This window comes from Rhinolophus sinicus, chromosome 4, assembly GCF_057876585.1.
Source record: "Rhinolophus sinicus isolate RSI-liver-muscle chromosome 4, RSI-T2T, whole genome shotgun sequence".
NCBI classification, from domain to species: Eukaryota; Metazoa; Chordata; class Mammalia; order Chiroptera; family Rhinolophidae; genus Rhinolophus; species Rhinolophus sinicus.
The window spans coordinates 81,169,596-81,186,756 of record NC_142504.1 but is presented as its reverse complement, the minus strand read 5'-3'; the positions used below and the strand labels follow the sequence as shown (position 1 = coordinate 81,186,756).

Sequence of the window (17,161 nt, the reverse complement as noted above, 5' to 3'; positions counted from 1 at the left end):
TTTCATTGCATGTTTTTGGAAAACCCATAATATTTTAATTTTGAATCAATCTAAGAGCAAAGTATCACCTATCAAAAAAGCACTATGGTAATACTCTCAGTTCTTTTACTTATTTGCAAACTTCCTCTACTCTCAAAATCAAGAAATGTCTGAATTCCTTAAAAACACTCATGAAAATGTTAGCTGTTGCCCCTTCCTCAGTGAAGTGGATTGGAGAAAGTTCCTCAGGTAATTCTGACCAACACTGCTCTTACTCTGTTCCCTTTGCGTATTAGTTAAAACATAAACAAAACAATGTATTTATAATGTGACTTTTGTTGTTTTTGCATAAACACTTTCAATTATTTGGTGAATTTATTTTTTCTAATCAAGAGGTCACTCTACTGCATTCGTTTCTAATTCTGACCTCATAGGTTACCTTTGAAGCCCAATGTTTGTGTGAAAATTGGTTTTGCCAAGAATAGCTAAATATTATCCTTTAACCAGCCTAACAGTTTTCCATAGCAGTTTTTAACTTTTACCTAGACCTCACCAAACATCTTACAAAGGCTAAATTAATATTCTCCCAGAAATTTTTGTAGCAGTTATGGAGGGGAAAAAGAGAGAGAGAGAGAAAGAAAACGAGTGAGAGAGAGAGAGAGAGAGAGAGAGAGAATTTTTAGACATATCAGTATGTGTTATGTCTTCACATTGAGGAAACATTTATTTATCTCATCCAAAGAGTGGGTGTGCTCTGTGGCCAAGGAGCAGAGCCAAGGTCTTTGGCTTGCATTAGATACAAAGCCGTGACCTTGGCCTCATTTACCAGGCTAACTGTGTGAGCTCATATTTGCTTGGCAGTTCATGAAGAAAAGAGCTTCTTAACTCAGATTTCAGTGAAGGTTCATAAACAAACTGATATCTTATGCAAGGTTTTGTATGTGTTTATATTTTTCTAAGGAGGCGTTTACATTGTCATTAGATTCTCAAAAGTAGGTACGACTTTAAAAAAAGGTTAAGAGTACACTAAAAGAAATTGTTCCAAAGCAAAGTCATTATAATATTTCTTTAAATAAAGTAAGCTTTTATTACTGAGATAGATTTCTGTAATCTGAGGTAGATTCTGTACTCCCATGTTATTGTGGGAGAAACCCTTGAACTCTGACCTTTTAATACGTGTCCTTTTATTTCTTTGAGAGATTTGCAATGTACCCTGTAAGTTGGAAAAATCTATTACTTTTACCTGAGAGGGAAATGATAGATTGAACCCTCCATCTGTGAACTTTATATATAGTTTAAGACACGAAGTGATTTTTGCCCTTTATACCATGAGCATGTTTTTTAAAATCCCCTTTTCAGCAATCCATTCTATTAGTTGTCTTTCATCTCACAAATGTTTAAAGGTAACCTGAATCCTGCTTTACGCTTCACAATATAGGAGGGCTTAAATCTACCCATACTTCACCTAATTAAATGTTAGAGTGTTACTTATTAACTGGAGGATAATACATTCCTTAGATAAGATAAAGGTATACAATAGAAAACTGCCACTTTAGAGACACCTACCTGTCTCTTCTGTCTTCAAGGCGTTAACAGTCTTCAATATTTTTCATATGCTGCATATTTATACCATCTATGAGAAAATATGTCATCAGCAAAGTAAAATGTGGATTTTTAAAAATTTTTAGGTTACTTCATGGAATGAGCACTTAAGAGAATGAGAGAGGATTGAAGCTCTATGGGAAAACAGAGCATGTGGTCTTCAGACATGACGAGAACTGCAGCCATCTGAAATGGTCATGAACCCCAAACAAGTCTTCCTCTCGGTGCTGATATTTGGAGTAGCAGGGCTACTCCTCTTCATGTATTTGCAAATCTGGATTGAAGAGCAACACACAGGTAACATGTTGACTTTTTCCCCCCTATCTTAATTAGAATGGCCATTTCCTATTAAATGAGCTGTGTTGTTTATAGCTATATAGAAAGTCACAATATTTCTAACAAAAATTAGACACGAACTCTTCTCCCCAGATCGAAAAACAAAGGATGATTATACAATTCTGGTGGGCATTTGCTTGATGGCTTGGCACAAAATTTGGATTTTTTTTATGTTAGGTGGGAGTAACATGGCCCATTAGCCCAACAAGGACTGCTCATAAAGAATTTATCTACTCAAATGTGTAGCATTTACCCTACCTCTGATGTGTCCACTAAGCACTGGACACAAGCCTAAAAGGAGCTAAATATACATCAAGCACCTTCTTTTCGTGCCTTAATTTCTGTGTTGATACACAGAATCAATGTGGAAATTCTTTAATACCTTTACTATAAAGCAGGGGTTGACAAACCTTTCCTGTAAGGGAAGAGTTAGAAAATATTTTAGACTTTATAGGCCATATCATCTCTATCACAACTATTTAACTCTGCCAATGTATCACCCAAGCAGCCCTAGATCACATGTCAACAATAGACTAAGATGTGTTTCAGTAAAACTTTATTTATAAAAACAGGTGGTGGGCCAGATTTGGTCCAAAAGCAGTAACTTGCCAAGCCCTGCTATACTTACCTTGTATTTTCCTCATTCGGTTTGCAATTGCTGCACATTGGAATCACTCAAAAACTGTTAAAATGAATTATGTTTATAATGATAATAGGAAATGGATTATGTTTATAGTGATTAAAGGAAATGTTTTAGATCATAGATATATATACATACAGGTGTTGTGAAATTCAGTTGTTTTCCATTAGTAGAAATAATCTATGGCTTATGATTGTTAAGGGAAATAAAGTACAAACAGAAGAACAATTTCTTGTTTCCAATTGTGGCCTATTTTTAAATTACTCTAGATATAAAGCCCTTAAGAATCAATTGTGAAAGGTAATTCAATATTGAGTCAGAAATATGATCATTTTAAAAGTTGTTTCCGTTTTCAAATACCTTTCCTTGGTTAATCCTCATAGATACTTTGGATTTATTTCATTTATATAGCAACCCTTGGGAACAGAGGCTGCATATAATTATTTTCTAGAGAATATGTGACATATTGTCAAAAGTTATTCTTAATTCCCATTACAATTGACATAAACTATAATATTTTCTAAGTTTTCTGTATTACTGCAATAACTTATCATAATAATGTAATATTTAATGAAACCATCTGCAGTAAAATATACAGGCTAATTCCTTCTGCAATACAGCTCTTAACATAGATTTTGTCACAAAGTAAGCCTTCAGTAGGTGTTTGTTGAATGAGTGAATAAAAGAATGAATGAATAGATTGAAAACTCATTGCAGACTACAGACTGGAACGCAGCAGCAAAGGAGAACAAACTCAGAGATCTCATTATTGGGACATTGGCTGATATAGTCTCATGACAAATTTCACCAGAAAAGTATCACAAGTCTCCAATATACAAAAGAGAATATATTAATATATATAGACTAATGGAGAAATGTTATGATTTAGTCATGTCAGTAAGAAACTACATGATATCTGAAGAAACAGTCAAGTTATATAATAGTGCTTTACATACGTAATGCAGTTTACAAAATGTGTTCACAAGCATTGGTAGCTACAATTTATTAAAAGCTTAATAAGTACCAAGTGTTTACATATATTTTCTCCAGTCTTCATGATCTTACTACCGTGTTTCCCCAAAAATAAGACCTAGCCGCATAATCCGCTCTAATGCGTCTTCTGGAGCAAAAATTAATATAAGACCCAGTCTCATATTATATTATATTATATAAGGCCGGGTCTTATATTATAGTAAAATAAGACCGGGTCTTATATTAATTTTTGCTTCAAAAGACGCATTAGAGCTGATTTTCCAGCTAAGTCTTATTTTCAGGGAAACACGGTAGATGTGATATTCTAAGTTTATAGACGAGGAAACTGAGGCTCTGGCAAATAAGGAATTTATCTAGGGCCTCACTTGTATAGACCCAGTTATAGAGGGAAATCTAGGATTTGACCACAGGTTGTGCAGCTGCAAAGTCCATGCTTCTACCCTATTTCCCCCTAGACTACAAGTGAAACAACTGAGACTTAGAAACTTTAAGTGACTCGCCCTAAGGTACAAAGGTAAAAGTTTTCAAAGTATGACCCCTGCCCAGGGTTTCCTGTTTTTCATGAGCCCTAAAAGAGCCTCCTAACTAAAAGAGTAGATAAGATAAACATAAAATAAATGCCAAAGTATCTGTACAGATGTTTTAAAATCACTGACTTGGTAAACCTAAGCTATTCACAAGTTCATAGATGTGCAACCTGTTCTGCAAGTTGGATTCTTAATTGAGTTCATAATTTTTCCAAGTTGGGTAATTATTTTCCCAAGTTAAGATGAGGTGATAAAATATTTACCATTTATTCTCTTAATTTTTATTTGTAATCTGCTAGAAGCATTTTCTCTGATTCTCATTGTATCTTAAATGAATTATATAGTAGATCACAATCTATTCATGCCAGTGAGTATAAACATTAGAACCAGGATTCCTTTAGATAACTGTTTTACTGAAGGAAAGGTTTATTATTCTTCAAAAAGATTTCCAGCTGGAGTTTTGCCTTTAAACCAGGTTAGTGCCCTGAGTTGTAATTGCGTTGTTTTCTAGGTAGCCAGGTATGTATGTATTTTGTATGTGTTTCAAGTAACATTAGGAGCATCAGGCATTTTAAAAAATAGTCTCTTTTTAAATCTGATAATATTCAAATGTGGGCTTTGATGTTAAGTTAAAAATTGGTTACTTTAGAACTGTCACTTAAAAAAACCTTGGAAGATGAGTTGGTTTTGGTTCCTAAGACCTTCCATAAAAACAGCAGATTTTTAAAATCTGAAATGGATTTGATCTCTATATATATCAGTTGTATATAAGAATTCTTAAGTTCTTTTCATACCTTTTATTTGAGGCCTTTAAAATCTCATAAGATATGGGCTATTTTCTATGCCTGACTAATTTTCTTAGGTTCTTCTGTTAAAATGCTTTAGGATTCCCAAAAATAAATTTAATGGTCTGATATGCATAATTCATATTATGAATACACAAGATATTTTGGAGGTGAAGAGAAAAAATGTGTGACAGAGAAACTAAATTCTATCTAATTATACAGCAAAGAATTCCATAATGACATCCATTTTTCAATACCATTATCAATTAATGTATGCATTTCTTTGTGCTCATTTTCAGTATGTGATGTATTATTATGAATTTTATTTTGTACACTTTTTTCCCTAGTTGTTAAGGGTATAAGTTTTACATTCAGAGAAATATTGAAAATTTCAGATCTGCTTGTTAGCTGTGTGACCCTGGGCGAATTGGCATCTCTAAGCCTTATTTCCTCATCTGTAAAATGGGGATATTAATGTTTTCCAAATAAGTTTGCAGTAAGGATTAAAGGAGACAATGCCTGCAAAGCACTTAACATGGGGTTTGGCAAGCAGTAGTGCCCAAAGAATGTAAACTGTTATTGCTATCCTAGAAATGATGAAGGGCATCTGCAGACTTGCTTTTTCGGACTTATGACAATTAAGACTCAGCCACAATTCAGGAAAACAATCCAAAGCTTATGCCTTGACTGATTAAGAGAGGTAAAAAAAAAAAAAAAGGGCTCGGTTCCAGCTCTGGTTAAATTAGTTGGGAGAATCTAACTGGCACTGAGCCATTGTGTTTTGCAATGTAGAAGCTGGAAGGAGAATGATAGGATTGAGTGCAGAGAGGAGAGCCAGTGTCCAGGAGGATTTTATGTCCAAAAAAGCTGCCCAAGGTCAGAGTATTCATTCATTCATCAGTATTTCTTAGAGACTTAAAGATCAGAGGTGCCAAAACTGGAATACAGAGATACAATAGAGGACCAGATATAATCCCTGCTCTCAAGGAGACTATAGTCTCATGGATTGTAAGAGAAAATGGTCTTGAGTCCAGGCCAAGTCATTGGTACAAAAGGACAGTCCATTGTGACAGAAAGGAGACAGACGCTCCATTATGAGGCAAAATAATGAGTGGGAGCCAGGAGAAAGAGCCCAATCAGTTTTCAGTGATGAAATGGCTGACCAGATAGAACTAGAAGGAGTAGTGTAGGGGTGGGGGCAGGATTAGCAGCTCAGAGGACCAGCTCAGAGAGGAACAGATGTATCTATGAGAAAGAGGCACTAATGAGGAGGGTCAATTCAGGATAAATAACAAGAATGGGTCTTCCCCCTCCCCCAGCTACTATTAAATAGAACAAATAGCAAAAGGAGTGGTACATAACTGTTTTGTATGTGCAGTAAGATAGGGTTAAGACCTAATCATAACAGAACCTCAGCTTTAGAAAAGAATCATCTACACCACCTATTTATAAAAAACTTTACATCCAAACACATCATTCCCGATTAAAACTTTTCAGTGATATCTCATTCTCTTTAACAAAAATTTTTCTCTGGGATGCATAAATATGTGTGGGGCTTAACTGCTGCCTGCCACCACAGCCTCGTCCTCCGTTCTCTCGCGATGCTTCTGGCTTGGCCCCTCTCTTCTGTCAAACCACACCCTTTGCCAAGTCAGCACACTCATAGTTTCAGAAACTGAGGTGCTTTTCTCCCAGCTCTTAACTGTCAGGGCTTAGTTCCAATGCCACCTACTTGGATCACCCCCACAGTCAATTAGTCACACCCCCCGTCCCCCAATCTTATTTATGTTCATCAGAGAAATGATCATAATCAGCACTCGCCTTGTTTAATTATCTATTGATTTAATTATTTGTTTACTGCCTTCATCCATTACTGTCTTACAAACTACATGAGGACAGAGATCTTGATTGTCTCACTTATCTCGGTGTTCCCCCATTCCACAGCGTGGAACATGTAGTTGGTAGGTGCTCAATAGCATTGTTGTACAGGTGGACAATGCTTCAGCTGGTTTTCCAGCCAAATGGCTACATAGACTGTGTTGGAATATTTCTGGAGACAAAGAATCTACAACTCGCCAAGGCATCCACTCAGCTCTACAGCCACCTGCTTGGAAAGCTCCGTATTTTAAGCCAGAACTCGCCTCCTTGTGCTTAGTGGTCTTAGTTGTAATCCTGGCGCTGTATGAGTCTCACTGCTCTTCCATAGCATGGCCTGATCATTTTCGTGGTGAACAACAATCCAGATTTTCTTTAACCATTTCATGAAAAGACAAGCCAGGTCACTCTCCTCTGCCCCATAAGGCTTACTCTATACTCCTTTTAAAATAGAATGTATTCTATTCTTGTATGAAACCTGTTAGAAATGCAGATATCTAATAAAATCCCCTATCAAGTAGTGAAGAGTTATGTACACAATTTTAAATATGCAAAGTAGTGAAAATCAAACAGATCCCGCTGAATAACTTACATTATTTCTTTTCTTGAAATTTTCCAGGATCAAGTTTAGTCTCAACAAAATTGTGCCCTGAATTTATCCTACATTATAAAAATCTATCTAAACTTCTGGAAATTTTTATTAAAGGCCAATAATTTTTATTATTTTATTTTTAAATAAATTAATGTATTTAAACTAAAAACAAAAACAAAAATAGTTCACCCATTTCTCCCATCCCCTACCACCTGCCTCTGGAAAACACCAATCTGTTCTTGGTATCTATGAGCTTGACTTTTTAATTTTTTTAATTTTATTTTAAGATTCCACATATAAGAGAGAACACGCAGTATTTATCTTTCTCTGACTGACTTATTTCACTTCGTTATAATACCATATAGTTTGTCACAAATGGCAATATTTCATTCTTTTTTATTGCTAAATAACATTCCATTGTGCATATACCACAATTTCTCTATCCATTTATGATCATTTAGGTTGTTTCTATATCTTGGCTATTGTAAGTAATGCTGCAATGAACATGGGGTTACATATATCTTTTCTAGGTAGTGTTTTCATTTCATCAGATAAATACCCAGAGGTAGAATTGCTGGAACACATGGTAATTCTATTTTTAATTTTTTGAAGAACCTCCACATTATTCTTCATAGTAGTTGCACCAATTTACAAAACCACCAACAGCGAACAATGGTTCCCTTTTCTCCACATCCTCACCAACATTTATTATTTCTAGTCTTTCTAGAAATAGCCATTCTAAAGTGTGAAATGATATCTCATTGTGGTTTTGATTTGCATTTTCCTAATAATTAATTATGTAGAGCATTTTTTAATGTACCAATTGGCCATTTGTATGTCTTTTTTGGAAAAATATCTATTCAGATCATCTGTCTAAGTTTTAAATCTAATTGTTTGTTTTTTTTGCTATTGAGCAGTATGAATTAACTTCTTTATGTATTTTGGGTATTAGCCCTTTATTAGATACATGATTTGCAAATATTTTCTCCCACTCAGTAGGTTGCCTTTACATTTTGTTGATGTTTTCCTTGGCCGTGGAGAAGATTTTTAGTTTGATATAGTCCCATTTATTTATTTTTTATTTTGTTGCTTTTGTTTATAGTGTCGGATTCAAAAAAATCATTGTTAAGACCTACCTCAAGAAGCTTTCCAAGCATGTTTTCTTCTAGGAGTTTTATGGTTTCAGGTCTTATATCCATAGCTAGCATATGCAAGAATCACATTAGCTATAGTACCACCTTTTCAAAACTCATTTTCACCAATCCAGGCTCTACAGGACTCTGATCCTGGATATACTTGACCCAAAAAGTATGCTCCTTTTAGTCAGTGATGTAAACTTTCTGTATGTCAGGGTTCTATTCAAATCTTACATGCAATGGCAAGATAGCCAAAATAGATGGCTACTGTTGATTTTCTTCTTTTCCAAAAACACAATAAACACCAGTAGGCCTGGGTTATATTTTAAACCTCCTGTGTTTGTATGAAAGTGAAAGGCAGTAGCAACAAGGTTCTTATTTCAGGAAAAGTAAAGCCACCTTATTGCTTTTTCTCAAGCAATAGCTTCAAAACCTCACAAGCAAACTGGCCTCTGTGCTTTGGTTTTTCTTAGGAGATTTCATCTTGCTTTTTTTCAAACAAAGTATATTTTGTGGCATATAAAGTTTTGCTTCTAGACTGGATTGGCATAATTCTTTTCTTTTGTGCCTCTCTGATGAAAAAGTATATTCTTTGTCTCTAAAATCAGGCTGTTCATTCTGATTATGATGTTGCTGAATTGAAATCCTATTTTCTCCCAGGGGACCTTTATATATCTAAACTGGAGCAAAGCCACTTGTAACATGGAAGGACTTTACGCTTATTGTCAATCATAAACTCAGAAAAATAAAATTGCTTTTCTTTAAAAAGTCACTCATTTGAGTCACTCCCTCTGATTTTGAGGAGGGTGGCAACCATTTTTTAATCAAATGAACGCGTGCTCCTTCTGCCTACCTCTGGACACCACCATATACCTTCTTCCTTTTACTTGATTCTTCTCATTTCAGGGCCTTTAATTAGCTGTTCTCTCTTCCTGGAACAGGTTTTCCTTGGCTGTAACCGTCAAAGTACAGTTTTAGTATCATTCTCCCTCAATATCCTATGTAGATATCTTCTGATGTTTTCTCTCCTGGCACCTGTTTTATTTCTTAAAATTCATGGCACTTATTTCTGTTTGTAATCCCTTTTTGTTTATTCACATATAGTCTACCTCTCTCAATAACATGTAAGCTTCCCGAGGGCAGAGAACTCATAGTTGGTCACTGTTGTAACTCCATTTCCCCCCCACACACACACTACCAGGTTCTGATTTCAATCCTCACTATGTACCTCTAGTGCCCTCCAGATTCAGTAATTCTTTTTACTCATGGACTCTGTTTTAATTATCCTAGCTTTCTTAGTCTCCCGTATTTCTGGGTGCTGGCCCCTGAGTTTACCCCGTACTACTAAAGCCATACCACAAGTAGAGTAATGGATGTCAACGTTGCTTGAAATCTTTTGACATTGAATAATGTTCAGTGGCCAAGCTTTGCTACAGAGTTAATCCAATCAATATAGATTTTTAAAAATCTAGTAACAAATTGAATGCATTTGCTCTATAAATATGTTTTGAGCACATGTAAGCAATAATGCTACTGCTTCAGCTCTGCGCTCGCTCTTCTTCAGGGTTCCACCCTCTGCCTCCACTTTTTATTGAGGGGATGCTACTACTCCTTTCCCACACCATCTACTGAGTTGTAGCAGAAACCACCATATTACAATGGAGCCCTTCATTTGGGCCATTAGCAGGCACCTGGCTAATGCTCAGCCAGTCATTCATAGTACACCACACATCGCTGATCACAGTGAATTATTAGTCCAGGAATGGGTGGCTGATTTAAGCATCGTAAATGATTCCCTTTCTTGGGATTTTGGTTTTCAACACCAGGAGAATGGTCCCGAGTGCCTGGACTATATGATGCAAAACTCAGAATCTTATGTAACTGTTTCGGACCTCATGGGCCAGAGCAGCTAAAGATACAAGGTTGGAGAGAGAGAAGAGAAAAGCAGTTGGGAGGAGAGGGCAGGGCTGTGGAGAGAATAAGCATTTGGGTTCCTATACCAGCGTCACCCAAGTTTCAGTATGTTCCTAACTAGTGTATTTAAGATGGGTTGTTGGGGCCGAAAAAGTGTCCCTTCTTGCTTCTTTGCCAGGTCTAATAATTAAATTAACAAAATACAGATTAACAGGATAAAAACTAATCCCATACCTAATGGGGCCCCATAAAAAGACAAGACTCAAAGAAGTGACCAAGGTAAGAAGGTTTTATACCTTTTAGACAAAGAAACAATAAGTTTTTGAAGAATCTACAAGACAAAGGGGTTTGGGCTTAGGATAGCAAATTGGTAAAGAAGTAACAAGGTTTGTTTATGTAGCCTGGGCACTGAAATACCTGTCTTTAATGATAAGGATACCTTCTGCCTCCCGGTACAGGGAGGGAATCTTTCACAGGGGAAATTTATCTCTTTTTCAGGGGCACAAAGGAGGGTCAGAGTGTCTTTCTCCCACTATCTGTTTCTCAAGTACCTTTAATTCAAAATAATCAACATGCCAAAGTGGCATGTTTGGGGTGACATATTCTGAACCCCTACAGGTTCATATTGGGTTTGTAGCACCTGCAACCCAATCGTCCTAACAAATGTAGTCTGGCTCTCATATCTGAATTTTCTTTCCTACCCTCATTAAAGCAGCCATCTTCCACAGCACGGGATCACTCCCGCTTAGAGGAACCTTGTAATAAAGGACCCCCTTAGCTTTATTCATCTCTTAGAGTAAGGTAAGGGTGCAGTGGCACAGAACAATCTTCCTTCAGTGTTTTTGGTTCATTTTACACCATGGCACAAGATGCTGCCTTGTTCACTGCTGTGCCCCAGCACCTAGCACAGTGCCTGGCACTGAGTAGTTCCTCAGTACATCTTTGCTAAGTATGTCAACCCACACCAAAAGATGAGCTCAACTTTCTAAAGCAAAAGAAGGCAGATGAGGCTGGATTTTTCAGAAGTTACAGTGATTGGTTTGGAAGGGATATCCTGAGCTGTCTTCCTGAGGTTAGGAATGTGTTACCCGGAGAGGTTTCTTTTTCCTTTGCTAGGCATTGTTTGTAACAAAGGCTGGATCGTCATTTAGCAGACATGTTGTTAGGAAAATTTGAAAATTGAATGAGGAATTGTATAAAATCATCTTTTAGGATTCCTTATCATGTTAAATTCCCTGTGGTTATATCATTGTGTCAGAATGAAACCGGAAGCCAAACGAGTCCGGGGTTCATGCTGCCTGCACTGCTTTAGCCAATAGATCAACACAGGAGTTGGGTCCTAGAATAAGCATTTATTATCAGAGCACTGGTGGTCTGAAAAGGCAGCGGGTTAACACCTTCAAAAACGGCCTTACCATTCTCACTATGGTTTGGGGTATTTAAAGGAAAATCTGGGCATTCCTCCAGAGGCTACATGATGGTTCCGGGAGTCTGCGTGGGAGCCTTTCCTATAGCCATGTGGCTCTCCAATGAGGTCATCAACCCAGGAGCAGTAATGACAGTAGGCTGGAAAGAATGCTAGGCCATGGAGATTGTGATCAGTAAGCATGGGGTATTGTGAGCAGTAAGCAAGCATGAGTTTCAGGGTAATTTTCTAAAGCAGGAAACTGGAACAGCAGACATTCCAAGCTCAAACCTCAGGGAGGGGTTGATCAGTTGTTTAGCCCTAGCAGGGCAGGGAGAGGTGAGGCCATAGACATTGCAAGACCTCTTTTGTGAGGGTCCCAACCAGGCCTCATTTCAAGAAGGAGATATTGACAAATACAGTTTCAGGAGCTCTCCATTTTGGAGGTAGTATTTTGTAGTAGAAAGCACTGAACTCTAGCTAATAACTTCTAGCTTGTTTTGTGTCCTTGAACATGTTGATTAATCTCTTTATTCTGGTTTCTTTTCTTTGATTGCCACACCTTCTTCCTTTTTCTCCTCAGGTAACCACGATCAAACATAAATTTGATCACCACATTCCTGTGTATGTCTCTATGATTTTTTAAAACTTATGTGTATTCTTTTTTTAAATATTTTTAGCCTTTTGTAAAAAGTGTATCTGTATATACTCTTTTGCAACTTGTTTTTTCAGTCAACATTAGGTTTTTGAGATTTATTTATATTGATATATGTAACTCTAACTCATTCACCTAGCTGCTACATAATGTTCACTATAACAATATGCTGCAATATATTTGTCCAATTGATGTGCATTAAAGTTGCTTCTCATTTTTTGCTATCACACAAAATTCTGCTAAGAGCATTCTTGTATAATATCTTTGTTCACATGTTTGAGAATTTCTGTCAGGGGTCTTATTGCATGTTCTTTAGAATAAACATCAGCTTCAAGATTCTGTGATTCCATATTACATCTTCTTCTCTGCTCACACAGATCAAAATTAGGACTCCTTAAAACACTGCAAGTATTTAATAAGAAACCTGGTAAAATGGATACAGAAATATTTATTTGGATATACAGATTTCCGTTCAGATTTATGGATGGAAATATAACGAATACAAAGCACTGAACCTGCTCTCATAGTGCTTCTTGCTTTATTGGTATAGGAGTGAAGTAATTAACAGTTCATTGAGAATCGATTAAAATAATTACCAAGTCATTTTGGTGGACTTTGAGTGTGAGTGTAATGACCTCACTCACTAAATAATTCATAATGATAGCCAAGTTAGCTCCTGTTAGTGAGTGTTGATTTGGTATGTAATACCATTTAGTCCAAATTCTCTAAGTTTCCTAATAAAAATTAACTCTTCCAAATGCCAAAGCATCAAGGCCCAGCCTCCTCCTTTGACAGAGGAGCAACTGAAAGGCTTAAATTTGCATAGCCAAAAAGTAACAAAACTGGCACTCAAACATGATTCCTGATAACTGCCTGCTTTCCCCCACAATACTCTTTCCCTTCCCTTCCTCCTGGCTCCCCTTCCTCTTCCCTTCCCCTTGAGATACAACAGGATTCAGGACACTTTTGAATTATTGGTTGTTTCCTAAAGCAGTTTGAACATAGGATTTCAAAACCCACTTGAGAAGTCTAGAAACCAGATGCATCACCACAGGCAAGGATATGATTTCTGTTCTCCAGTTGAAAAATCTATAGAAAAGAATTTACTATTGCAACAGCCCCAGACTTCAAGAAAGTTCAACAGTACAGAACCAATGTCTTTGGGAACAACTTACTCTGTGATTTTCTTTTTCAAACAATCCTTTCAAGAGTAAGTTAAGTAACTAAGAGGTTTGGTGAGAAATTTCATGGTATCCAGTTCACAGATTAAAGAGGAATAAAACTTAAAAAAGAAAACATGGTTTGTTTTTAAAAAGAAGAACCTTAGTATTCATTAAGTGTTCTCTCTGTTATGTTTCCCCGAGTCACAGATTACCAAAAATCATATTGAGTTTTATATATGGGATGGAAAATAAGTATTTTCATGCTAATCCAACAGACAGAATTAATCATTAGTCTCCCCTTGCCAATTCTCAACTTTTTAGCTCTATCTCTCACACGTGAGTCAGCCTGGGTTGTAAACATTTACTTTCACGTCTACCTTCCCAACTGGCAGGCCACTGAGGGTCAGGACCAGTGCCTGGAACTAGGAGACCCAATAAAGAGTTAAATGAAAAGACATGAGGGAGATGCCAGAGACAGGAAGCTGACTGTTTATCTGGGACTCACAATGTATCAATCTTTGGTGTGGTCATAACCTTTTAGGTCTGTTGAGGAGCTTTGTGGCTCTAGATATTTCATTTTGCCTCTTCTGGAGAATTAAACAACTTTTGGGTGACTAATCATACTAAACAGTCACATAGAATTATATATGTAACCCAGAAAACAATTCATTAATGATTACCATATTAATGCAGTTGTAGCTTCCCAGTAGTTAGTATAGCTATGTGCATTGCCCAGTCTCACCCACTTTTGTAGGCTCAGGGTGTTGGGGGAAAAATGTACTCTTCTTGAGGTCACTGGTTTTGGAATATGCTTGTGGGAATGTTTTGCTCAGGTCATGAAGAAGCCTCATAAACTAACTGTTTCACAAAGTATTACATTTCATGGTGTTATCCCTCAAGATGAGTTTGGCTGTGTGTTTTTATATCTGGCAACTATAGACTGTGATAGAAAATTACACGAGACAGATTGGTACCAGGATAAATTGACAGGCTCTTAATGTTGCCTGGCAATCCCGTATTTCCCTATTGAGCTTTTTCTCTCTTGTTTTCCAGAGACAATTTCTGGACTGTTACTTCCTCCTCAGTGCCCCAAGCACATCTGCTCCCCCATGTCTCTGCAGATCACCTCTCCTCCTACTTCACAGAAAAGAGAGCATCAAAGAAAACTTTCAGAGTTTCCTTCTAACAAAATACAACCATACTTAGTTCAACCCCAAATCTTTCTCTTTTCTCAGCTACTACTTCCTCCTTCTCTTCCATCTTCTTCCTCATCCCCCTCATCCTCCCACTCATATTTTGTCTCCCAAGTGATCTGCTTCCTTGGTGGTCTTGCCCATCTTCTATTTCTTCCCTTCTCCTGTATCGTCATCTTTTTCTCTATCACTTTATCGTATCTGTGTTAATACATGGTTCAATCTCACCTACCTAAAAATAGTACAGCTCAAATATCCAATTCTTTCAACCACCTTTCCTCTTACCCCAATTTATCCATTTCCTCCCCTGTAATATCTTAAAAGAACTTTGAGTAACCACCATCTCCACTGTATTACTCTCTACTCACCCTCCCCAACTTATTGCACTGTATCCTCATCAACCACTGGTTCTCTTCCCCCCAGTAATTTGTCCACCATAAAATCCAATAAGTCCTTCCCAGTCCTCATCTTAGCTCTCTGCAGCACTAATACTAGAAGCCTCTTAAATGCCACCATCGTTGATGTCCATGAGGACGAACTCTTCCAGTTTTCCTTCTCTTCTCTGCTTGCATTTTCAGTTCCCTCTGCAGACTATTTTGTTTCCTTTTCTCATCCCTTAAATGATGTTGCCCCGAGTTCTACCCTCAACCCTCTTCCCATTCGATATGCTTTCCTAGTGTGATCCCATCCATAGAAACCTGATCCTTACAGTTTCTTATAGCACCATCTGCTTCCCAGGCATCTGTATACCCATTGAGTGTCCCCACATATTCCTTAAACACAGTAAGTACAAAGCTAAACTCATCATTTTTCTCCAAAGTCTGTCCTGTATCACTACAGAGGCAGTTGCCCCACTTAAAGACCTTATTGCCATTTGTTGTCTCTGTTTTCCTCTTCCCTCTTTCTGCATGAAGCTCTTCTTGCCCACTGCCCCACCCCGATGGCTCTTGAGACAAACCTAAGCTCCATAATTTGGTTGTCAAGGCCCTTATGATATGACCTCTACTTAACTTCCAGGCTCATTTCTGGCCACATTGCTCGTGGTGCACTTGCCGTCTAGCTGTACTATATTTCTTCCAGTTCCCTGAACTGGCCATTGGGTTTCTCAACCCTAGGCTTCTATAGGTGCTTCTACAAACATTTTCTGTGCCTCAGATGTTTAAGTTGCCCTGCCTATGCTTCCCTCTTAGAACACTCATTATGGTGAATTTGGAGTATTTGTTGATATACTCACCACCCCTCAACCTATCAGGCCATGAGATCTGTGAGGGAGCAACTAACAGGCCACTTCACCATGGTGTCCCCTGGGCCTAGCACATGCTTACTTTTGCCATGATAGTTAAGATCTTGCTAACTCAATTTGAAAATATTAAGTTAGAAATTTTGGAAAAGAAATACAGGTATTTGCCTTTTCTCTTAGGTGCATATATGTCATATATGTCAGCCTCCCAATTTGCATAACCATGAAAGTGATTTATATCAGTGTCTATGAGAATCCACCATCTAATTTCATGGAAAGAAAAATGCATAATTGTGTTCTATCATGTCGACATACTTTTGCAAAACTTCTTTATCATGTAGTATTTTAGTAATAATGTAGTTAAATTTTAGTGCAATATAATTTTCTCGTTTACCTCTGTAATAAAAAACAATTTATTTTATAGGTTAGTTATTAACTTCTTTTACTCAGAACCCTTACTTCTCTTATTTTCTCAGTTACCCTTCTGACATTTCTTTGTTTTCCAGAACATTTTAAGCTCACTTGAGTAGTCCATCTGTGTGGCCCACAGTGCAAAATTATGTACACAGTATCAGTGATTTTTAAAAGCCAATGAAGAAGAACGTGGGGGCAGAGTTGACATTGACAGCTATCATCTCAGGAAGTTTCCCATTTGTTTGGACCCATCTCAGAGAAAGGACAAAATACATCCTGTGAAGATACTATTTTCTTTTTTTCTAATAACATTTAACTGGTATGTGGGTGGCTCCTGGCTACATATTCAGTAAAGAATCGTAATGGAGATAGAATTTTCCTCATTAATTTTTCTAAAATTGAGAAGGCCAGAAATTGGCATTAAAAATGGTTCAGAAGTATTAAAAAAGAAAGTACTACAAAGGCAAAATATCCAGCTTCCCAAGATGTAGCTGCGTACTGAGCACACAGTACTTGTGGAAATGCTTAAATATACTCTCAATAAAAATGTCACAATGATAAATGTAGAATTCCAGAATGCTTATCATGTACTACATGAGTAAAGTCACAATTAATAGTTAGTTATGGATGAAAAACAATAGACATAAATATTTATATATTTCATGGTCCTCAGAACAGGTTTCAAATGACTTTTATAACCAATTTATTATGA

General features: G+C 37.1%; 1 protein-coding gene across 4 annotated transcripts in view; it reads left to right on the top strand.

Annotated features, from left to right (window-relative positions):
- The window catches only part of CHST9 (carbohydrate sulfotransferase 9), a 248,140-nt gene that overhangs the window by 40,094 nt on the left and 190,885 nt on the right, over positions 1–17,161 (top strand). For all 4 annotated transcript variants that reach the window (XM_074340204.2, XM_074340202.2, XM_074340203.2 and 1 more), the window contains exon 2: positions 1,668–1,878. In XM_074340204.2, the coding sequence (XP_074196305.2) occupies positions 1,773–1,878 (106 nt within the window). In that variant the 5' untranslated portion in view covers positions 1,668–1,772. The remainder of the gene's footprint in view (positions 1–1,667; positions 1,879–17,161) is intronic.